The sequence below is a fragment of the Gallus gallus genome, chromosome 20 (genome assembly GCF_016699485.2).
Source record: "Gallus gallus isolate bGalGal1 chromosome 20, bGalGal1.mat.broiler.GRCg7b, whole genome shotgun sequence".
Taxonomy (NCBI): domain Eukaryota; kingdom Metazoa; phylum Chordata; class Aves; order Galliformes; family Phasianidae; genus Gallus; species Gallus gallus.
The window spans coordinates 8,303,363-8,326,109 of NC_052551.1; the positions used below are offsets into that span (position 1 = coordinate 8,303,363).

Genomic DNA, 22,747 nt, shown 5'->3' on the forward strand with positions numbered 1-22,747 from the left:
ATCGAGGGATCGTCACAGGGAGGGCATCATTTTATAGCTGCATAAAAGTTCCCTCCCTCCTTCAGTTCTTCTGGTTTCAGGCTGCCTCCTTGCAAAGGGACCTTTTTCAGGTTTATATCTCCTCTCCTCTCCTCTCCTCTCCTCTCCTCTCCTCTCCTCTCCTCTCCTCTCCTCTCCTCTCCTCTCCTCTCCTCTCCTCTCCTCTCCTCTCCTCTCCTCTCCTCTCCTCTCCTCTCCTCTCCTCTCCTCTCCTCTCCTCTCCTCTCCTCTCCTCTCCTCTCCTCTCCTCTCCTCTCCTCTCCTCTCCTCTCCTCTCCTCTCCTCTCCTCTCCTCTCCTCTCCTCTCCTCTCCTCCCTTTCCTTTCCCATTCACTACCCCTCCCTTTCCCCTTCCTACCTCCCTCCCTTCCCTTTACTCCAGCAGCCCGGGGGAGGCGTTGCGGGGCGCAGCGCGGAGCAGCTCTGCCCGGCAGGCGGCACTGCACGCCCGCGGCTGTCAGCTCTCAGCGCCGGGCCCAGGGGCTGAGCTCTGTTCTCTCCCTGCCCGGCTGCAGTGAGTCTTTTTGCTTTATTACCATTGTTATCATTACTGTCTCTATTAGTATAGACATTAATAAAGATATACATATATATATTATTTATTTTTATTTTACCTGTCTTGCTCTAAGGAGGTGGAAACACAATGTGGAGAAGATGCCCATGCCAGCTGTGCTCCTGGCTGGGGGTTTGTCTTGCCATGCTCCCCCTCATGTGAACAGGACAAACAAACTCGCAATAAAATAAGAGCAGTGCCTGGCAGAGGAAGTGGCTGTGGAGAGACACCATGTAGGGCATATGATGTCTCTGGCACTTTTGTTTCAGCTCTGTTTGCTGCACGTTTGTGAGGAGCAGCTCTGCTCACCCCTGTTCTTCATGTCCCATCCCAGGCAGCAGCACTCCATCACTCGATGCTGAAGGCCACGATTCAGAACAACTGCATGAGAACAGCTTATCCATACGAAAGCGAGCTCTCGACAGTACCACTATGGGCAGCATGAGTTGCTGGGCTGGGGCTGTGCTGTGGGGCACAGCCAGGAACACACACCTGGCCCTGCTGGGGACACCAGACACCTCAGGTCTGCTGTCGTTCCTCATTCTCTTGTCCCTTCCCTCTCTGGGAATGTGTCCCACCTGCCTGGCCTGTGTACTCAAAAGGAAATCCATGGGCTCTGAAGCTCTGAAGCTCAAACAAGATCCACACCTGTATGAAACCCAGGTCGGGATCGTCTCCATGCATCAATTTAATGGGACCTGCAGTGCTCAGGTGGGCACTGGGTTCTGGGCCACAGGGAGGGAGGTCAGGGTCCCTCCTCCCAGCACCAAATCCTGAGGAAGAGCATGGTCCCTTTTCCTGGCATCAGGGTGAGGGTCCATGCTGAGCTTCTCCCAGGAGCACCCAGGGAGGGTTTGAGGGTGTTCTGCTCCTGAAGTAGTTCTTATGGGTCCTTATGGACAGCAGTTGCTCTCTCGGTGTTGGTGGAATGCTGGATCTGAGCTCTACTCCTTCAGCTGCAGTGTCCATGTGTCTCTGCACCACCCAGTTAACTGTCCTCAGAGGGGTCATGGTGGGAAGCCAAGCAGCTCTCTGCTTCCTCTGTCATCTCCAGTGAGCACTGCTCCACTTTGACTTTCTTTCTTCCTCTCACTGCCTTCTTGGAGCCTGTTAACAGCAAGATGAACCCAGGAGTTAACTACAGAGTGATGGATTTGCCCATATAAGATCAATGTGGCCTAATCCCAAAACAGGGACTGCACAGGGGGAAGGTAAAGCTCAGCAAAAGAGAGTGTGACAGGGCCATATGTCAGGTTTGATGGCCGCACTGGCTTATCCTCATCTTTATCAGGAACAGCTCTCTGCCCATTCACCTGTAGGAAGTGTGGGCCCAACACATTCCTTTGTCAGCCAGGGAAAACCTCTGGGGCCACACTGGAAAATCAACAGAGCTGGTAGAAACCTTGATCTGAATGTCAACAGCTTGCTGCTGGGAATTTGGCTGTCCCCAGCCAGCTCCTCCCAAGTGGTGAGCAAACAGGAGGATGTGGAGCTGCTAGCTTAGGTGCTCAGGGTACTCTTTGGCCAACAAGCATGGCTTGGTTTGGAAGGAACCTTGAAGATCATCCAGTTCCATTAGCAGCTCTACTCTGGCTGGGGACACTGTTGCCAAAAGCATGGTCCAGCACAGCTTATTGCAGTGAATCAAAAGACTCTACTGCGTCACGCTGGGCAAACATCTGTGTGCATGGTGGGATTCGTTTGCAGAGGAGTGCCCAGAAACAGAATGAGAAAGTCCTCTTCCCCACCTTTTGTCCAGGAATCCTGTCCTCTTCTCCTCTTCTTTTGCAGTACATGAGCTCTGTCTTTGGTGCAAAAATATTTCCCTTCTGACTGAGCTTCTTGCAGGACATCACGTTCATAGGGAGAAGCCACCTGCACAAGTGAGAAGAGCCATCAGTCTACAAAATACCTGATTGCCAGTGCACTGACAGCCTGGCTGAATTGCCAGGGACCTGTGTGACCATCACCACAGAGTTGTAACAAGGGCTGGCGTTCAGAAACCTATCTATAAAGAGTGACATATCTACCCCTCAGCAACCAGTTGGGTAACAGTGTGGAAATGGGGCTTGGCACCTGATGAAGGAAGAGCTGTCACCTCCTGGAGGGAGTTGGGCAGGGACAACCCGTCCTGCACCTCCTGGTGCTCCCAGAACAGGAATTCCTGGTCCAAGGAACTGTTTGACCCAAGAAACCAAAGCCAACCAACCTCGCTGTCTGTCGTATCTGCCTCATCGGATTCCTGCTTTGCGGACTCGTCATCATCATCATCTAAGGAAACATGGAATTAGGGGTTTTTGGTTGGCACGGGGGACAACAAGCATATGGGCATGATACAGAGCCACAGGCCCAGGCTTGGAGAGCCTTCATTATGAGGTGTCTGCACTCATAGAATCACTGAGGTTGGAAAAGACCTCTAAGATTCTCAAGCCCGACCCCATCCCACCCCACGGTGGTACCCACTGCCCACAACCCTCAGTGCCACACAGTTCCTGAACGCCTCCAGGGACAGTGACCCCACCACCTCCCTGGGCAGCTGTGCCACTGCATCACTGCTCTTTTAAAGAAGAAACTGTTCCTAACATCCAATGTGAACTTCCCCTGGTGCAACTTACAGCCACGTGCCCCATCTGCACACCCCTTGTACCAGCAGGGTTGGAGCTGTGTCCTCATCCCTGCCCAGCACCTTTAGTGTCCCTAGAACCCAACCTCATCCTCATGCAGTCCTTCCAAGGGTTAAGGTCCATTAGGAAGCACAGGAAGTATTTGTGTGCTTCTTCCTGGGCTTTGTGTCAGCCTTCAGGTGAGAACTGAAGAAAGCTCTGCATTTTCCCACACCCAGAATGTAATCAGCTGAAATTCTTCTGCTATGATGATATCTCCTTAACATGTAAATCACACAGGGCTTTCCCCCCCCCCCCCCCCCCTTTCTTTTTTCTTCTTCTTTTTTTTTTTTTTCCACTGTGCAAAATCCTGCTCCCAGTGTTCCCAAACCACTCCGACACGCCCAGACCAACTAATCCAGGTGAACTCAACATTCTGGCCAAGCCAGTAGGACTGGTGAGGAGCAGCTCCCCGCAGACGTGTTGCCCACTGTGCTCCCCATGGCTGCTGCTTCCCCCCACCAGTAAACCCAGCCCTGCCCCACAGCCATCAGCAACATGGAGCACCCCAGCCAGAGGGCATAGCTTGGTTTGGGGATGGAAAAAGGTTTTATAGGGGATGGGGTGGGGAAAAAGGAAGAATGCAGGTAACAGCATCCCTCCCCCTGTGCTCAGGAGCAATTTGGGAGGATGGGGAGCACCTGTTGTGGTCAGCAGGCACTGCAGGTGTTTGCAAAGGTTGTTTCCCACTGCAGGTTGCCTTCACACACACACCAAAACGCACCTTTGGCATTTGACTTCTCAGATGTCAGGCTTGCCTGGAGCTCTTTACCTGGTTCTTCCTTCTGTGCACTGGCTACCAGTCTCACCCTGGGCTCTGGAGGAGTCTCTGTGTTGCTTGCTGTTGACTTGTTTATAGGATGCACCCGGGAGAGAGCGAGCTGTAAGGGGCAGTGAGTGCAGAAATCCCATAAGAACCATCAATAGAACCACTGTCTTTGAATGTGGGAGAAAAGGGCCATCCCCAGTCCCATCTCAATGACTGCAACAAGTGCTGGGATGAGCATGACCCCTACCCAAACCAGTGGGAATGGGGTGCAGGTGTTGGTGCACATCTTTCCTCTGAGCTGGGTGGAAAACCCCATTGCCAAACACATGACAAAACCACCAGTTTCCAGGCCATTTCAGAATGGGACGTTGTGATTTGAATGACACTGGCACTGAGCACCAGAATTCCAACAGGAGGGAAGGGGTTGGTGTGATGCCAACCTGAGCTGTACTTACCACAGCCGTCTCCTCTTCCTCCTCCTCCTCTTCTTCCTTGATGGCACCGGGCTGTCCTGTGAGCTGTGTCTGGGCAGCATCATGCCAGCAGCTGTGAGGCTGTGAGCTGTCCCTCTCCATCCCATGTCTTCTGCAGGGGCCATGCATGGGGCTGTCCCCTGGGCTCAGACGTGGGCTGTTGGCCTCCTGGTGCTTGATCCATCCCATTCCCTTCCCACGCCCAGTGTCTGACAGGTCCAGTGGGGCATCCACACCATAGTCCCTCAATGATTCTGCCTTTCCTCGGTGCTCAGAGCCATCCCGGCTCAACCAGAGCTCTCTCTCCACCTTCCCATCCTCAGCATCCTCCATCCTCTCCTCCTTGCATCCCACTGTGATGCTCAGGCATGGGGACAGTGGCCTCTCCTTGGACACAGCTTTGGGCTCCCCATCCACCCTGACCCGATGGCTTCGCTGCTGCTCCAGATGCTGCAGCCGCTCATGGTGCTTGAGGAGGTGCAGCTTCCCCTCCAGGTGCTGGTCCCTCACGTACACCACGGCTGCAGGGAGCTTCAGCAGGGCAGCTCTGTCATCCCAGTCATCACGTGGCCTCGTTCTGCCATCACCATCTGTGGCCCTGAGCAATTGCCTGTGGAAGCTGCTGTCCCCATCAGATGGAGCGCAGCCACTTGTGAGCCCCAGCTGGTGCAGGGCGAGGTGCTTGTTGAGGAGGCAGAGCTGTTCTTTGCGGGCAGTCAGCTTTAAGCTTTCGTAGGATGGAACAATCTTGGGGGAGATTGGCTTGGTTGTTGTCAAGTAACTAAAAGAAATGGGAAAGAAATCACATTCTGGGGGGGAACCTTCATGATTTTCCAGCTCTTGCAGGTGGTGGTGGGGATGTGGCAACCGCCTACTGCTGCTGGGAATCATAAAATCACAGAATCCTTAAGGTTGGAAAAGGCTTTAAGATCCCCAAGTCCAACCCCAGTCTACCCCACCATGCCCTCTGACCACATCCCTCAGTGCCACATCTCCACAGTTCTTGAACACTTCCTGGGCATCCTGTGCCTCCCCACTCTTTTGGAAAAGAAATTGTTTCTAGTATCCAACCTGGACTTCTCCTGGGTCAAATTATGGCCAGTACCTCTTGTCCTGAAAGCCACTGGCCAACCCAGGCAATGCAACCAGATGTCCCCTGCCTCCCACCATGGCTGTCCCCAGAATTTCCCAGTGGCCTGGGGGACCTCATGACAGAGGAGCAATCCCCAGCCCCACTCCTGAGCAAATCTCTCAGCAGTGGCAAGGAGACAGCACCGTGCATGAACCTGCCCATGCAAACCGAGTCCCTGATGTTGCTCATCACTTGGCAAGCGCCCTGTGTGTGAGCAGTTCCTGGGAATGCATGGCAGATCCCTCCCACTGTGGGCAGCTGGCAGTCTGCAGCCAAACAGCCTTCTTGTGCTTCCAAAATCAATGGGGAGGAGAAGCCCTGGGAATTGCTGAGCCCTGCAGAAAAGCCCATTAGAATAGATAAGGAGCAGCACGGACTGCTGCCTCCTGCTCAGCCAGGTCCTTACTCTGCAGGCTGGGGACAGGCACCTGGGTCTGTCTGAAGGTGAAGTAACACGAGACCAGACTGGTTGGGTTGGATTCCAGTCATTTTTCTCAACTGGGAGACCCTCCCCTGTTCCCAGAGGCCATGGGCATTGTGAGAAGTGTGGACAAGAAGGTGGACAAATAGGGATCACAATTTGGGATCCACCTAATGGGGTCCTGCTCCTGCAAGGGGCACAAGCAGAGGACTCACGGCTCCAGGCTGGGGCTGCGTTCCTGCTCTGGTGGCAGTAGGGTCTTCCTGGCAGGTGGGGACACTGCGGCCCCCGAGGGACTTTTCTCCAGGCTGTGCCTCACCAGGGCGATGGTGCCGTGCAGCTGGTTGGCAATCCTCTGGGATGCCTGTAAGGAAAACTTGGGTCAGGCACTGGGATGTGTGCTGGGGCTCTGAGAGCAGCTCTGCCTGGTGCAGACCCAGCTCCTCGCCCGCGTTAACAGAAACTGCTCCTGGCTGTTCCGTACCAATGACTCCCCATCAGCTTTTACAACAGTTCCCACCTCAGAGGTGGTAAGAAGTGATTTGATACAATTCCAATCAGTGGCTGAATCTTAATTGTTTTGGCTTTCCCGGGAAAGCTTCCCTTTGTGTTTTCCGTGATATTCTTTAATTTCCGGCTGCACCGATCTGTGGCCAAGGAGCCCACATGCCTTGTCTCAAGTCAGCGGCTTAACCAAGATAAGACCCTGAAAATTCCCCAACCATTGCTCAGGGCTCTGGGCTTCATTCCATGCTCCTGGTATTTCTTTGGGGATGCATTTCCAGCAGAGACCTGGCAATGAAGCTGGGATGCCGTGATCCCATCTGCTGCGGAGGGCTCACCACGTGTTCTGACTTGACTTCTCCCTGCTTAACAGAGATGTCACCAATCCTTCCTGTGATCCCCATTAATTATCCTTGCAGCCTGCCTGCAGCCTCACCAAAACCTCACTTCACCCACTCCTTCAGGTTTTCTGCAGAGTTCAGCTAAGCAAAGGCTGTGCCAAAACAGAAGCAGCTGTGTGGGTGTGTATGTGGGCTTGGGTTCCCATGGCGAGAGCAGGGCTCCAGGTCCCATAGACTCATTTCCCAGTGCCCAGAATCATCACATCATTCAGCATCCCTCAGCTGACACATGCTCTGTGCTTCAAAGGCATGGCTGTCTTGTATCTATGCATAAAATGGCAACCAGTGAATGCCAGTCCCTCTGCAAACACTACTGTTCATTCTGCTGCAGATGGAGAGATATCTGTGATGCCCTTGGGCAGGTCTGCTGTGCTGCATTTGTATTCTGTATATCCCAAACCTCCACCGTTCACATGGTCTCCAGGCTTTGCCATCGTTCATGGTGCTGCAGCCTCTTGTTCCTGATTATCACTTAGAATAAGCTGCGCCAATACATGAGTTGACAATGATCTCCCCATGAGAAATATTTTCTCAGCAAGAGAGGAACCAGTGTGCTGGGGAGGGGACTCAGGGATGCTAGATGTGTTGTCATGGAGGGCAAACTGAAGATGTACTCTCCTACAACAGGGAATGGAAGCCTATGCCAAAATCTAAAGGATTTGCTGGCAGGTAGTGGCAATTCCTCCAAAGCATGCACATATCATTGGTGTATTTTCCTCCTTATCATGGGCAACAGCATTCTGCCCAATTCTAGGTAGTTGTTTTACCCTCTAAGTATTTCCTATTCATTCTCCATCCACTTCAACTCCTCCTAACCCAATGCAGATGGGCAGCAGCCCTGAGGACTCTGGGCTCCCTTTGTCAACTTACCATTTCTGCCAGGCTGGCTTCTTGGAGGACAGTGCTTGGGGAAACCCTGCTGCTAGGAGAGCTTCTCTGTCCTGTGGCCTTCTCTGCAAAAAAAGAAAAAAACAGCCACTGGGATGGTCCCACTGAACTGAAATTTCCTTCTGGTTCTGGTGAGTATGTGAATGAATGGACTGTCCATTGCATGCATAGCTGGCACCAAGGCAAACCTATGGTCTCTGCACCAAATGGGTGGTGGCTGCATGCCTGCACAGAACCTGTCTTAGAGCAAGAGCACCCAAACACCCCCAGCTACCGTTTGCACAAAGCAGAACAGCATATTTGTCCCTGTTCCTGAGAACATCCATCTGAGCTGCCAGCAGCTTGCTCTGTGCTCTCCAGGCCCGTTCCTTGAGTAGTTCTGCCCCATGGCTCAGCCACTCTGTCTCATCTCCAGGACCCTGGAGGGATGGTTGGACCACAGCACCCACCTTCCCCCAGCTCGAGCCCCGGCACACCGTGCTGGGAGTCCTCTGCTGCTCCAAGAGCCACTCTCTCGATGCTGGTGTTCCTGCTAGTGGGGGACAGTAATGGCAGTGGGGAACTGGGTGTGGAGCTGTGCTCCCTGGAGATGACTCCTGGGTACTTGGTCCTGTCTCTGCAGAAAGCAGAAAGACACAAAGGGAAGGGAAGGGGCAGGAAAAGGGAATCATCAGTTTGAGAGCCTCTGTACCAGCAGCTTTGAGTTACAGAACCTGATGTGTAAACATACATATTTATATATCATGTGGATAGACCAGATCTTCAGCCTCACCTCCCTCCTTTTCAGGTTATCACTGGCTTGGCTGCAGTCTGCAGCATGAGACAGAGCCAGCATGACAGCTCAAGGTCTGATTTCCCCACCTGCCCATGGGTAATGTCATGGGGAGCCACAAAGTTGGGTAAGACAAAACCCTACTGCAGCAGTTGCAAAAGCTCTGTGACAACCCGTACATCCCTGCCTGGCGTAGGGCTGGATTCAGGGCTACTGTCACCATTTTGAGCTGGTGGGTCCGTTGGAGGGAGCTGCTGTGAGTCTGAGCCCCACACTTTTGTCACCAATCAAGTCTTGACCAGACCCTGATGCCAAAACATGTGTTTGGTTAGAACCTTCCAGTGCAGCAGCCCAGGGAAGAGCAGAGCTCAGTGCTCAGCAAACCCAACCGGATCAGCAGCTCCCAAACAGAGCTCAGACCTTGGAGAGAATCGGAGGATAGAAGTGAGAATTTCTCTTTAAGCAGGTGGTGCTTCTGAGCTCCAAAGAAAACACATTTCTAAACTAATCCCTTGGTGCTAATTCCTCTGGACTTTAAGCCCTTGAGGAATGAGCTGATTTGTATGTATCAGCCTGCCTGGCAGGTTTTTTGGCTTTCAGCATTAACCTGCTGGAGCAGATCTTTCCCTCATTGTAGCTGGATCCCCATGTTCCCAAAGACTCAACCGTTGGGTGCACGTGAAGAGGGGAATGAGCAAAGCTCAGTGAGGACTTGGACCTTTACATGTATTTTGCTGTCTAATGTCTATAGGAAGCCATGGGAATCAGATGCTGAACTGTATCCCTGTGGACATAAAGGTCCAGATGTAGCCCTGCTCAGTGGTAGGGAAGCCACATCAGCACCCTGTGACATGAATGACATTCAGAGAGCACTTACTCTGGGCTCTGGAGCCTCTTCAGTTCCTCCTTGAGAGCTTTGTTCTCCTCCTTCAGACGGCTCATCTCGTTGGCTACAAAGAGACACCAGGAGAGCTGCAGCTTTGGGTGCTGCATGGAGCAGGACGGTTCTCAACCTCTTATCTCTCCTTTTTCTGGAGATACGGAGGGCTTAAACCCCAGCTCCACTGCTTCATGTGCAGTTGTCAGACCCGATTCCCCAGCACCTCCATGCTTCCATCACTCCCTCCCTCCCTATCACCAAACTCCTCCTGCCTGCACAGCCATTGAGTGGCTCTGGGCAGGTATCAGAAAGCACAGCCCCAGCGAGCCAAAGCTGAGCTTACAGCAGACCTCGGTACCTACTGAGAATGAAGATGTGCTGGAGGCTCTGGAAATGGGAATTCTCATATTCATTCTGCTTCTTTTTTGCCAGCTCCTGGGTGACCATGCATCTGTCACAGAGACCTGCTCGCAGCCTGGATGAAAACCCATGGTTGGGAGCTTGTTACCATGCATCCGCATGGGGAAATGGGCACCATGCGTGTGCAGAATAGTGCCCTCCTCACCATTACCCGGAGATCTGAGTGACACCAAACGGCTGACCATTAAATCCTACCTGTTTTCCAGCACTTTTACATTTTCTTTGAGGACCTTCTGTTGTTCCCTTAGTTGGTGGTTTTTAGCAAACAGCTCTTCAATTCTCTGGGCATCGCTAATGCAAGAAAAGAGTCAGGAACAGAGGGTTACTGGGCTTCTCCCAATACCTATGGCTTCATCCTCAGTGCCCAGTCTGTGGGAAGGGTTTCTGCTCTGAGCCTACTGTGCTGTTTGCACTGCTGGGATTAAAAGGCTTAAATTTGGCACCACCAAACAGGTGAAGGATGCTCTCTAAAATAGGGAACCACCTGCTTAGGGCTCGTGGGCACCTCTGTGAGGCACAGAAAGTGCCTGGAGGTCTTAAAACCCATCCCCTCCACCTGCAGGGACATCGGCACCGCAGGCATTGCTCACCGGCACTTCTCTGTCGTCAGCTCCGTTAGCTTTGTTTGCAGACCTGGAACAAGGAGCAGAAATGGAGAGATGGAGAGCTGGGTGCTAATTGCAAACCCCACAGCACCTCAGAAACAAAAGGCAATCACCTGGCTTCTGTCCGAAAGGAACTTCTCTGCTTTGCAAACCACATACCTGAGAAAGACCAACGCACCGCCCGCACTAAATGATACCGCAGTTCGACATAACAGGCAAAGTGGTACAGAATGGGAGCACGTTTTGCATTTCCACTGTTTGATGAATTTGCCTTTCCCCTCCTCCCCCAAAAAGTCTGTTACAGTTTTGTTTCTGGTTCTTTTAGCCACAGCAGGCGTTTCCCAGGTGGGCAGTATTTTATAGCTCTGGGGGCTGCAAAGCGTCTCGGAGAATATTTACAGCTCAACGAGAGTACTTTCATTGATGGATCTGCAGATGTTACGTTTTGTCAAATCCATTTTATGCAAAATAGATGTAAACATGTGGTTTAGATTGCTCAACAGTTTCCTCTAACTCTCCCATGGCCTGAAATCACAAAGACAAAAATGAATTCATAAGCCAGAATCTTCCGAAAGCGCTGTTGCTTTGTTCATAATGCTGACTCTGGGGATGGTTTTAATAGGAAAGCAATTGGATTTGGCATTTGCTTCCGTAACCGAATGGCTCTTACTTTAATGATGTATGACTGGGAAATTCCTGAGAGGAATAAACTATCCAAGGTTTTCTGTAACAGGGCCTTGAATTCTTGTTGCTTCTTCCTTACAGACCACTGTGGCTTTCCCACTCCCTCTTTCCCTCAGTATCCAAGCCATATCCCAATAAGATGGAGGAAACACACCATCAGAGGGTTATTTGGAACCAAACAGATCAAGGCAGCACCAAAAAGGAATAGATTCTGGCCAGCTTTAAAGAAGACTTCTCGTGTCCCCTTACCTTGGACTTCTCTTTCATGGATTTCCTTGAGCTTGTTCAAGAATTCTGCAAAGCTCTCTGTGGTCATGTTCAGGGCTGTGCCGTGCTCCTGGGCTGCATGCGAGGATGCCCTTTTGTTTCAAATTATTCAGGTTTTAGCCTAGAACAGAAAAAAATATCCAATAAAAACCTTATCTCATGGATATTTGGTTGGACCAGATGGTCTTTGTGGTCTTCTCCAATCTTAATGGTTCCGTGATTTTATGATACGGTGTTTTGCTAAGTCTTACAAAGAGGACAAAGAAATACCTTCCCAAATATAGGAAGCAAAATAATTTGCTCACCCACATATGCAACAAGGGCAGTGTGTTCAGTGGGGTTTTCAGAACAGTGCAACCCACATCAGCCCAGAGCTGGGAGCACAGACAAATCGGAATAGTGATGGTTTGGATAGTGGGAACACCACAGCAGCTGAAAATCAGGCTCTTCCTCTACTTTTGAGGGCTGTGGGGCTCTATGTGGGGGGCAGGGCTAGTGCTCCACGCTTCTGGGAACAGGCGATGAGAAAAGTCTTTGTAGCTGTAGGGCTGGAGCCTGATGGCTCCATAAATGCTTGCCTGTTATGCACCGCTCGGCCGCTCAGCTGCCATCGCCCCGGCTGCCCCCGCTGCCTCCTCGCACCTGGGGAGACACCAAAACCAGCACCATCAGCCCCGTTTTCCAGATGCTTGGAGAGGTGAAGGCTGGGTGGGGTCTGTGGCCCCTCAGAACCATGGGGAGGGCTCAGGTCTGTACCCCCCTGCACCTGCCTTGGTTTCTCCCTTGATGCTGTGGGGTTAGAGTCAGTGTTAGTAAGCCATGGTACCCCCAGTTCAGTAGGCTGTGAGTGACAGAATTGTAGGAGTTGGAAAGGACCCCTGGAGATCATTCAGTTCAACCCCAAAGGCACCAGGTAGCCATCAATCCAAAAGTCAAGTGGCTGGTTGTAAAATCTGCCCTGACTCCAATGATCACGAGCTCTGAAGTTGCCAGCAGGGATGCTGACATTGAGCTAAACTCTCTCCTTCCAAAATGGGAATGCTCAGCCAAAACCTTGGGCAGTATTGGGACATTACACTGGGTCCCCCAGATAGCTGCGATCCCTCCTGGGCCAGGCAGTGCTGCCAAACAGCACGTATATGAATGCCACTGTGGGGCATTGCAGAGGGTCCCCCACATGCTTTGGGTGTGTGACTTGCGTGCTGTGGGCCAGCAAACCCTGCACAACAGGGAGAAACCCAGCAGCCTCACGGTGTCATGGGAAGGGTTCTGCAGCTGCTGCATGCTCCCCATCCCTGCCGGCACCCGCGTGCCTTTATCTGCATGCAGAGCAGAGGTGTGCCTGATCGCCTGCATATGCAAGATGTGGGCATGCAGAGCTGGAAGGAGAAACTTTCCCCTAAAGGGTCTGATTTTAAAAAGAAATTAGGCACGCGCCAGTGAGCACAAGCAGCAGGCTGGGCTTGTGTGCTCTCACCGCGCTCAGCTCAGCATGACAGAGACCAAAGCACAGATCAGAAACTCAGCTGCAAAACCACGCTCTTTGAATATGAACCTCTGAGCAGCTCCCCTTGCCTTTAGAGCATAAAAAAATGTAAGAAAAAAACCATTGCTGCCCCTTTCGTGGGCAGAAAGCAGCCTGTGCCAGCAGTGGGTGATGTCTCCTGAGCACGCACAGCTTGTCGCAGCTCGCACAGCCAACAGGCTGCTCAGGATCAGCCACCGTGAAATGGGATTGGGAGCTGATCTCTTCTGCTCAGCCTCAAAAACCACTGCTTAACAATGAGCCAGGTGAAATAATACCCGGCTCATCTCCGACGAAAACCCGATGAAAAGATGTTAATGAGAGCACCATCTGTGCAGCTGGCAGCCTTGGGGTTGCTGAGTCCTGAATTTGGGGTGAATGAGGGGGAGATTCACCGCTGCCTGGTAGGGTGCTGGTTGGGAAGGCTTTGAAGTGCTGAGGGATGGGATGGCTTTGCACCTGGAAGCTGAGCGTGCGTCATGGTGTGGGCTCCATCCTGGCCTTCCTGTGCTGGATCAGCCCCTACTCACGCTGCCCTGTCCCATTGTCACCATCCCCATCTATGGCACTCAGGGCTGAGGCTGGGATGTGCCAGGAAGGAGATAGCTGGGCTGGGATGTGGGGGGAGCCAGATCCGAGCCCCGCCAGCAGTGCAGGCAGCAGCTGTGAGTCAGCGCTGTGGGCAGAGCCTGGTGGGTCAGGATCCAGGCTGTAATTTTGGTTGGGGTGTTGGCAGCAGCTCTGCTCCCCTCATGCAGCTGCAGTGGGGCTGGGACTCCATCCTGGTCTTTTTCTCAGCACATCTGAGTCAGCAGGGGATGTGCCCGCCTGGGGATTTGATCTTGAGCCTTGGGATGAAAAAAGCTACTGAGATTTTTGCTGCTATTTTTGAGATGCCAGCATCCATCCCTGTCTGCAAAAGGGACCTGCAAATGGGACTGCCACTGCAGCAAACCTGGAGAAGAGTTTCTGTCTCTGGTCTGTGTGCAACCACAGCTACTATGAGACAGCACTGCCTGTTTCAGAAGAATAAGGCAGCTCTTTGGCTAAACGAGCTTAAGTCATACAAAAATAAATAAATTCAAGACTCTGAAGTTCTGACTCTATCAGATCAGCTCAGCTTAATGGATTTACAATCAGGTATTTCCTCATCAGCAGTGCTGGAGAGGTTCAGCTTCAGCCTGAGTTTATGCAATATACCTTTTGCTGTGTGACTGCTGGGCAGCACTGCTTTCTTTAGCCAGACTTTTTTTCTTGGCCACTACTCTCTGTTCCAGTCTAATTTTAGGAATAAATGAATTTATACTCACAGAAACTGCCTCATCAGTCATGGAAAATCTGTAGGGCCCTTGGCTCATTGGGGGGTACTTCTTCCTTCTCTAACACCTGTGGCAATCACCAAAGCACTGTGGATTTTCTCCTGTTACATTATCACTGCCCCAAATCCCCCACCTGGACACACACTCAGGTCCTGCAGCTGTGCCATGGTGGGATTTGGGCAGAGGCATGGGCAGCTCCAGGAGCCTGCAGCAAGGATTCGAAGGATGGTTTAAAAGAGTCCCTTATCTGCCTGTGCATCTCGGGATAACCACTGCTTCTATAAACATCGTTTAATTAACACCTCAAAATGCTCTGGGAAGCGGATAATAAAGCATTATTGCATTTTTCAGGTGTTTTAATTGAGAAGTGGTGAGGCTCAGGGAATAGCTCAAGGCTCTGTTGGGAGCAGAGGTGCACCCAAAGCACCCAAACATCCAACGCTTTCACAGCCTCTCCCTTCCCAAAGCCCCTGTCTGGGCACAGCGGGTGGGAGCAGCCCTGGGGAGGGCTGGGGAGCAATGAACGGACGTTGTGCATAGCACCCGGAGCACCTTGGGCACGAAAATCCATCCTAACCACACTCACATAAACTGGCACCTCTGCACCCGCTGTGGCACAGTGTGCACGAGCATCCCGAGTCAGTTCCACGTGAATGAAAAGCGTAAATTTCTCTCTGCTGGACATGATGTAGGTAATGAATCCACTTTTCTCCTCAATGCTATTTATAAAAGGAAAACACCTACAAACAGGTGCTGGTGGAGCTGAGGGGCTTCTGCCCCCAGGAGCTTGTGGGGCTTCATGTTCTGGGTCTGGCGCTGGGACCCCTGAGAATAGGGATACCCCAATAGGTTGCCCCAGGAGCCCCTGCTGATGGGGTTCCCCCAAGGCGGATACCCTACAGGAATGCTCTGGGACCCCCCGCAGTTGGAGATGCCCGAATGGAGATTGTCAAGTGGGAATGTCTCAGGACCTCCTACCGGTGGGGAAGTTCTGATGGGGGATTGGCTGCCTGATGTGGGACAAGGAGGCCTGCAAGAGGCCATTTGTAGGGGTCTGCTCTACATGAACCATACTCCCAGCTTTGGAAGAATTTGTGCTTTGGATTCCACTTCATATCCCACATGGTTCTTCCAAGGCAACGATGGCACAAATCTCTGACTCGCAGCACAGCTCTGGCATTATGGCCAGGTCCTTACTCACCACTCAGCCCCACACAGTGCCATCTAGAAGCAGGACAGCCTCAGCCAGGCATTTTTATGGGCTGAGGCATCTCTGCTTTTCCCAAACACTTGGTGACACATTGGTCATGGGGACACTTTGCCCAATCCGGGTTTTGAAGCAATACCATGAACTGGTGTCCCCCGCCAAAGCACTCAGAAGGATGTGTGCTTTCAGTGCCCCAAGGAAGCATTACCCATCAGGGCATTAACCCCAGGGCATTCCCCATCACAGGACCATTGCAGCAGAGAGGATGAGGAACAGGCAATGGACACAGCCCACTTCTCCTCCTCCACACCCCCTGCCCCCCAGTATCCCCATCCCTTCCCTCAGCCTGGATGTAAGGTAGGGGAGAGCAGAGAAGGCACAAAAGCCTGGGGGCTGCTCTGGATTCCCAGCAATAGAAATACCATTGATTTAGGGTAAGAAAATGGGGATAGGAAGTGAATCTGGCACTGGGAGCTATCTACTTCTGAGTGCAAGAGATGCTGTACAGAAAGGGCAGAAGTGGGGGTGAAGCTGTAACAACCAGGTGCTGATACCGAGCCAGCAGTGCCACCTGCCTGGGATGGGCACTGCTGATTGCCTCGTGCTCTCACAGCACATCCCGGTGCGACTGAGGACAGGGCTCTGCCTCAGCCCTGAGTATTTGCTCACTGAAAGCTTTGATGCTCTCTGCCTCCGGTCCCTGCTCTTTAGACGTAAACGTGACCGGACTCCCGACATACACACCCCAACACCCACAGCCTGCTCTGATCCTTGTGCAGCTATCGCGCTCAGCCTGAGCGACAGCTGAATGCCATTTCTTTGCATTTCCAACCCACTGACACCTCATTGCCTTTCCCGTTCAGATGGACAATGCCAGAGCAGAGGTTTTGTTAGAGGATGGGTCCCCAGCAGCCCGGCTCCCTGCTCCCCAAAGAAGCAGAGGTGCTTTGCAACATGCCTGCGGCTCCTCAGCTGCTGGAAAAGCCCCAGCAGCCTCCACGAGCTCAGAGAGGTGACAGCAGAGCATGCAAACATGGGACACTGCCCATGGGCTGCTGGTACTGAGTGACAGCACTCCCCAAAGCACCGATGTGCAGTTCTGGGGCCATTCCCCAGCTCCTTCCCAGCTCCCTGTGCCAGCTGCTAAGGGACAGATAAACATCAGCGCGGGCGCAATACTCACATGGGGGTCTGCGTGTCTCCCTGGGCTCCTCAGGCTCTGTTAAGCTGTGATCTGAGTGCAGTCATCTGGGACACGGCAGACAGAAGTGAGCAGTGTGGGTGAACTTGCACAGACAATAAGCCATAATTTTTCTTTGCAGTCTGACCTGCTCTACTGGTTTGCGTTTCTTTGCCCCAGCAGCAGAAAGGAGGCACAGCTCAGCTGAAGCTGCTAAACAGGTTCTGCTGTAATAGAAAAAAGTGGCAGGACCAGTATGGTTTGAACCCAGATAGAGATTTGATTGTTTTCCCATAATTACAGCTCAAGCTGTGCTGTTGGTTGAAGTCAATCACATTAGCAAACAGACCCATTTAAATAATTCAGCCACCATTAAGGTGGGAATTTTTTCTTTTTACACAACGTGTGGCTCCTTCGGAGGGGAAGAGCAAAAAACAGTCAAAGTGACATCAGCACCCTGATAAACTCTGATGCATTTGTTAGGTTCACTCAAGGGGATGCTGCCTCTATAGGGGGGCACTTCTTGGTGGTGCAGCTCAGACAAGGGGCTGCGTTTGGGCTTGGGATGGTGTGCAATGCACAGTGCAAGCGGGCCATGCAGCAAACCCAAAACACTTGGCAAAGGAGAGGCAATGTTCTCCAAATGGCACAACTGGGTGCTTGTAGGTGAGGGAGTGAGAGAAATGCTGCTGTCCTGGGTGGGTTCCTGGGGCGCTGTGCAGTGGGGGATGCTCTGAGGAGCAAAGGTTGGGTGGAGGCTGTGGGGCTGACCCCAGCTGGAAGCCATTGCTCAGCACGGCTCGTCTCCCCACTATGGCTGCTGACACAGCAGCTTCCACCCAGCCGTGGGCCGCTGCAGCCCCAGGCAATGGGGACACATCTCTGAGCCTTTGAAGTGCAGCATCCCCCGGAAAAACACTGGCTGCCACGTGCTTCCCACCACAGCTGGGCAGGAACAGCCTTTCCCCTCTCTGCTGAGGCCACAAACGTGCAGCGAACACAAGAGGTGCATTTGCATTACGGTAGAGAGGGGGAACTGGATGCACCGAGCTGAGCCCCTTGGCTGAGTTTCCCACTGGGACAGCCCTGCTGCACAGCCCCAGAGCTCAGCCCCCAAAGACAGATTAGACCCCACGATGGCGTAAGGTCGCATCCATCCACCCGCAGCCCCATCCCTGCCATGGTTTACACCCTGTTGCTGAGCTGGCTGGTTCAGCAAGCTCAGCGCAGCGCTGAGCATCCTTGGCAGCGTTTCTTGTCAAACATCAGCTCTGTGCTTCCCCAGTGGCACACGGATGGGTCGGAGAGGCGGGGAGCAGTCGGGGCTCGCAGGAATGTGGCTGCACTCCCACGCCATGGAAATGGGCGGTAGGTAAACAAGCAGCTGCTCAGCAAGCCGCGGTCCTCGGCCAACCTGTAGGGACAGTTCAGTGGTAGCAGTTGGAGCATGGAATTCCTGACTCGTTCCTCTGCATGAGGGACATAGTGTGGGGCTGTGGGGGCTATTTTACAGCGAGTGCTTTGCACAAGCCAATGGGCAAAAGGAATTGTTTGCCTCTTTTCTTCTCCTCTCTTTCCTTTTGGGCTGTTTGCTCTACAAAGGAATTGGCAAACAGAGATTGATAGCTCAATGCAGCCCGATACCTCAGGATGATGTTTGCAGTGATGGAATTAATGACAACCACATGGATAAGGGATCCACACTGGGACAGCCCAGCCACAGAGCTCTGCCAGACAAACAGCACCGTGCAGTGGCAGTGGGACAATTGGCACCGGCCTTGGGGGCACCACCATGTGCCTGCTCCAACGGCTCAGCAGCTGCACTGTTGGCACCACCTCTGGCTTTGGGAAAGGGTGCAAGACAGTCTGATGCCACAGGTGGATGGGCTGTGCCAACGGCTGAGGAGGCACTTCTGGGAAGCAAAAGGTGATCCATCTAGAAATAGTCTCCTCCTCGCCTTGTAGATGTCCATTGGAGATCAGGCAGGCTGCTTGGAGAAATCGTGATGAGGCCAAAGATTGCTGTGCTTCCCAGCTGGAAAGCACAAAATCCAGACAGGAATTAGATTTCTTTACAACTGAGAACTTAACAAAATAAAATGTCATCCCCTTTTTCTAGGGAAAACCCAGAATTCTTCTGAGAGAAGTAACATGAAAGCAATGGTGCAACCTGGAGACAGCAGATCAGGACTGAGATAGAGGACTGGAACTGGAAACCAGGGGGATGAGAAGCCCTGGTGGAAATGCCTGCTTCACCTGCACAGCTTTCCTGGTGCATCCAGGGGACTGAATGCAGCTGTCCATGCCATGCAAGGAGAGGCACACACAGGACATATTCACCCACAGTGAAAATCTTCCCATTAACCATTCAGGACCCTGACTTGTTCCATCAGTGGCCAAAAGACAAACGTCCCCTTTGCTCAGGGCTTCGAAGGAGGACGAGCCTAACCCCCCGTGCCTGGGTTTGGCAGATTTCCCTTGCGACAGCAAGAGAGCAACGCAGAGCAAAGCGAGCTGGTTTTCTGCTTGAGGCGATTACAACGTCCCCCTCCCTTCAGTGCAGCCGCCGGGGCACGCTTAGCACGCAGCCTCCGCCAGGGGCTGCTGCCGGCTTTGCAAAGCGTCCGCTGCGGCCGGGAGCTGCGCGGAGCCGCTCGGAGCCCCGCGGAGCTGCGTGCGGGGTTCGGGCTCTCGAGGTACGCGTGTTACCCCGTCCTGCACATCTGCAGCAGCAGGAGGCTCCCCGGGTCTCATCACTCACCTCTTATTTCCATTACTTAGAGATATAAAGCCAGGCTGGATGGGAGAAGGGCGGTTGATCCAGTTATATCGATGACACGGATGGAGTAAGTTCTGGTTTTATGCCAGTTTTCCTTTTGTCTTCTGCTCCTGGAGAGTTTAACTTTGCTTCTCCGAGTCCTCTCACTGTTTTCAAAGGCTTGTGAGGTCCCTCCATAGTTAGCAACCCAGAGCACAGTGCCTAACAAGGAGAAGGATGAACTTTCCCCTTTCAGAACATTAAAACATTCAGACTCACAGCAAAGGGCTTCACTCCACAGACCTGAGAACCTCACACCAGCAGGGAGCTTGCCAGGCCTGGGAAAGGCCATTTCTGCAGGGGGTGTCCCCTGTGGGGGTATTGGTGCTCTCTGAGTAGCTCTTTCCTGGTGTGGATCCAACAACCCAAGTGCCTGAGGTGCAGCCACAGAGACCTGGAGTGAGCAGAGACAGCTGACAAATGAGGGGTGCAGACCTCCTGGCTCTTTGCAGTGCAATGGGCACTATCAGCATCCCAACATGCAGATGGAGGAGATGCCAATTTGAGAGATGGGAATGATCTGTTCAAGATGATGGAGCTCACCTGTGGCCCTACAGACCAGAGCCAGGTGGGCTGGCGCAGCTGTGGGGTTCAAGGTCCTTCCTGCAGCGGGGCTGCATCCAGCAACTGCCAGTCCATATTTATCCTTTGCCTCTCACAGTGGCTATATATATTGTCCAAACTGAAACAGAAGGGCAAATTTCCTGCTAAAAAAAATCCTCCTTTCCTTCTCCTTCCTGGGCTGGAGAGCTGCACCCGTGCCTCCAACCTCCTCGCACCAGTGCTGCTTTGCCCTTTAGCTGTGGCTTTTCTCTGGGTTGGAAGGAAAAGCAGATGAGTCCTTCCCACGTTGGCTCAGCTTTCCTTCACCTCCTTGAACCTACAACATCTGGGTTGCAAACACGCGGGGAGAGCAGCATTTGCCTTCCAAGGTGCTGCAAACGTGCAGGGGAGTACAAAGACGGTGGGAAAGCGGGTGGCAGCTGTTCTCAATGAAGCACAAAACGATGATGGAAACGCATCTGTCCATGCCCGGTTTTGGCACAACATGTCGAGTCAGGAAACACGTTGTAAGTTTTCATGATCCCACCTGCATTCACCTGTTGCTGTCACTGTTCCTCAGGTTTTCCCAATAGCCCAACACACGAATATTTGGTGCTCTAAAAAAAAAAAAACCCAACGGGGTGGTTTGCAGGGCACATTGGCATCGTGGTCCCTCTCACCACCACGGAGAAGACCAATGACATCCGGTGGTTTTAACCATTTCCTCTTGGATCCAAATGCTGATCCTGCCTCAAATCCATCTTTATTTTCTCCCCTGGGGACGGGGGAACTGCGTCCATTCTCAGCTGGCTCCTGCTTGGCTGAACCGGGGAGGACCCCGGCTGGCTTTGACACTTCTTGGCTCTCCTGCGAGCGACCATGACTCACTGCACTGAGCAGCCCTCCTATCTCACACTCCTCCATCTCTGCTCTGTCTCCTAGGATATCCATTTCCCTTTGTCGCTCCCTCCTCCTCTGGCCAAAACAAAATAAAAAATTAAGTGTGAATCTCAGAACCAAAGATGCTTTTGGCTGTTTTTTTTGTTGTTTTTTAAGCAGACACTGAGAAGCGAGGAAAAACCCTTCTTGTAAATTATAGTCCCATGAAAACAGCTCCAGTTGCACAGAGAGTTTGGCAAATTACAGAAGATGCAAATGTCAGTTGAAGGAACTCTGGCAGTAAATATTTTTCACGACTGCTTCGTTAGCAAAACTTGTCATTAGAATGGCTCCTGCTCTCCGGAGCTGGGGAGGGATGACAGCTCTTTAGTGTTTGGTAGATTTCAACACTTTACCCCTAAAACACAGCTATGCCATTTATTCCCATGTAATTAATCCATCGGTACTGTCTTTCTGAAAGACAAGAAAGCTTATTTTGAAGTTCAGCTGTGGCACAGAGCCTGGCAAAGAGAGATGTTCCACTGTTCTCCTCTTCCAGGTGGACACCCAACAGATGGAGCCTGCTCACCACTCGCTTGTTCTCATTGTTTCCATCTTCTCTTCTCCATAATGAGAAACCAGGAGCCGGGGAGGGTGCCCACCCTGCCCACCCTGCCCACCCTGTGCCTGTCACCGAAGACTGCAAAGAAAGAAACTGGATGTATCCTGTAGCCGCAGAACCCAGAAGGTGAAGAAAAGGACTCAGCTAAGCAAGCACTGTGCTTACACATACGAACTGCTAAGCTGGTTCCAGCAGCATTGTGCTTTCCTTCCAGGGCCAACATCTTTGGACATGTCAGATTCGCCCTCAGGCCCCATTGCTAATCTGCACAGCTTGGCGTGGTGGAACTGCAGCGTGTGCCATTGTGCAATGGCTCGAGCTGCACGAAGCAGTGATTTATGTCCCTTCCTCACAAGCATCTCCTCTATTTGCAGGGACCTCTGTGAAGTTTTGCTCTCCAAGTGCAAAACTCACATTGAGAACATGATTTCTTTGGGCTGATATTTCTGCTGAGCTGCACCAACGCCTGAGGCCGATCTCTGACTTTCTGAATCCTCCACATCTCCCTGCCCTGCCCCAGTAACTGCAAAACTGCTGCACCCACGCACTCCTGGATCTCAATCTAAGTCCTGGGGCTCCTTTCTCCTTTGTGAGTTCTCCTTTGTGAGTTTTGCAGCAAGTTCCCTTCTGCACGCTGGTGAAAGATGTGCCCGCTCTGTGCTCTGTGCAGAACTGAGTGTGCAAACAGAGCCTGGAGGTGTGGGGCTTCACCGCCTGCCTGGCCCGGCTGCTCGCAGCGCTGTGATTTATGCTTTGATTTGTGAATGCCTCTTCCTGCCAGGTGATTGCATGGGCCCTTGCCTGCACATTATTTTCGCATTTGCTTTTGCTTCCCCCTTTCCACCCCCACCCCCCCTTCTCACGAAATGGTTTTCATTTTTATGAAAGCAATCTATTCTTGAGGCTGCCAAAGGCTTATCAGGTTCGGCATACGTTCAGACAAGTTGTGCCTGGCAATTTGGGGAGAAGAAAATGAATGAAAGCAACAGCACAGGGGAGGCCGAGAGGGGCCAGGCTCCAGCACGGAGATTTCGGCTCCAGGCGAGGGTGGAGGTGAGGAGCTGAGCTGAAGGACAGAACCAGGGCAAAGGAAGCGGGGGGAGACTTCACACCGCCCGAGATATTTGCAATAGCATCACTGCCATTCCGGAGCTGCTCTCCTCGCAGGAAAGCGTGGTGGTGA

The 22,747-nt window shown here is 52.4% G+C and overlaps 1 protein-coding gene across 4 annotated transcripts; it reads right to left on the reverse strand.

Annotated features, from left to right (window-relative positions):
- Positions 1–622: 622 nt before the first annotated feature.
- On the reverse strand, positions 623–16,796 carry RBBP8NL (RBBP8 N-terminal like). 4 transcript variants are annotated; one of them, XM_004947094.5, is made up of 15 exons: positions 16,706–16,796; positions 12,050–12,113; positions 11,454–11,592; positions 10,506–10,548; positions 10,111–10,206; positions 9,858–9,970; positions 9,493–9,565; positions 8,293–8,459; positions 7,826–7,908; positions 6,266–6,414; positions 4,480–5,278; positions 4,028–4,136; positions 2,802–2,863; positions 2,341–2,467; positions 623–1,699 (listed from the first exon to the last, which is right to left on the reverse strand). In XM_004947094.5, the coding sequence occupies exons 3-15, from the start codon at positions 11,518–11,520 to the stop codon at positions 1,581–1,583; spliced, it is 2,007 nt and encodes a 668-aa protein (XP_004947151.3). In that variant the 5' UTR covers positions 11,521–11,592; positions 12,050–12,113; positions 16,706–16,796; the 3' UTR covers positions 623–1,580. The 4 variants fall into 4 exon arrangements, with proteins under 4 accessions (XP_004947151.3, XP_015152138.2, XP_015152140.2 ...); XM_015296652.4 differs by having other exon boundaries at positions 3,980–4,136; XM_015296654.4 differs by lacking the exon at positions 12,050–12,113 and having other exon boundaries at positions 3,980–4,136.
- Positions 16,797–22,747: the final 5,951 nt, after the last annotated feature.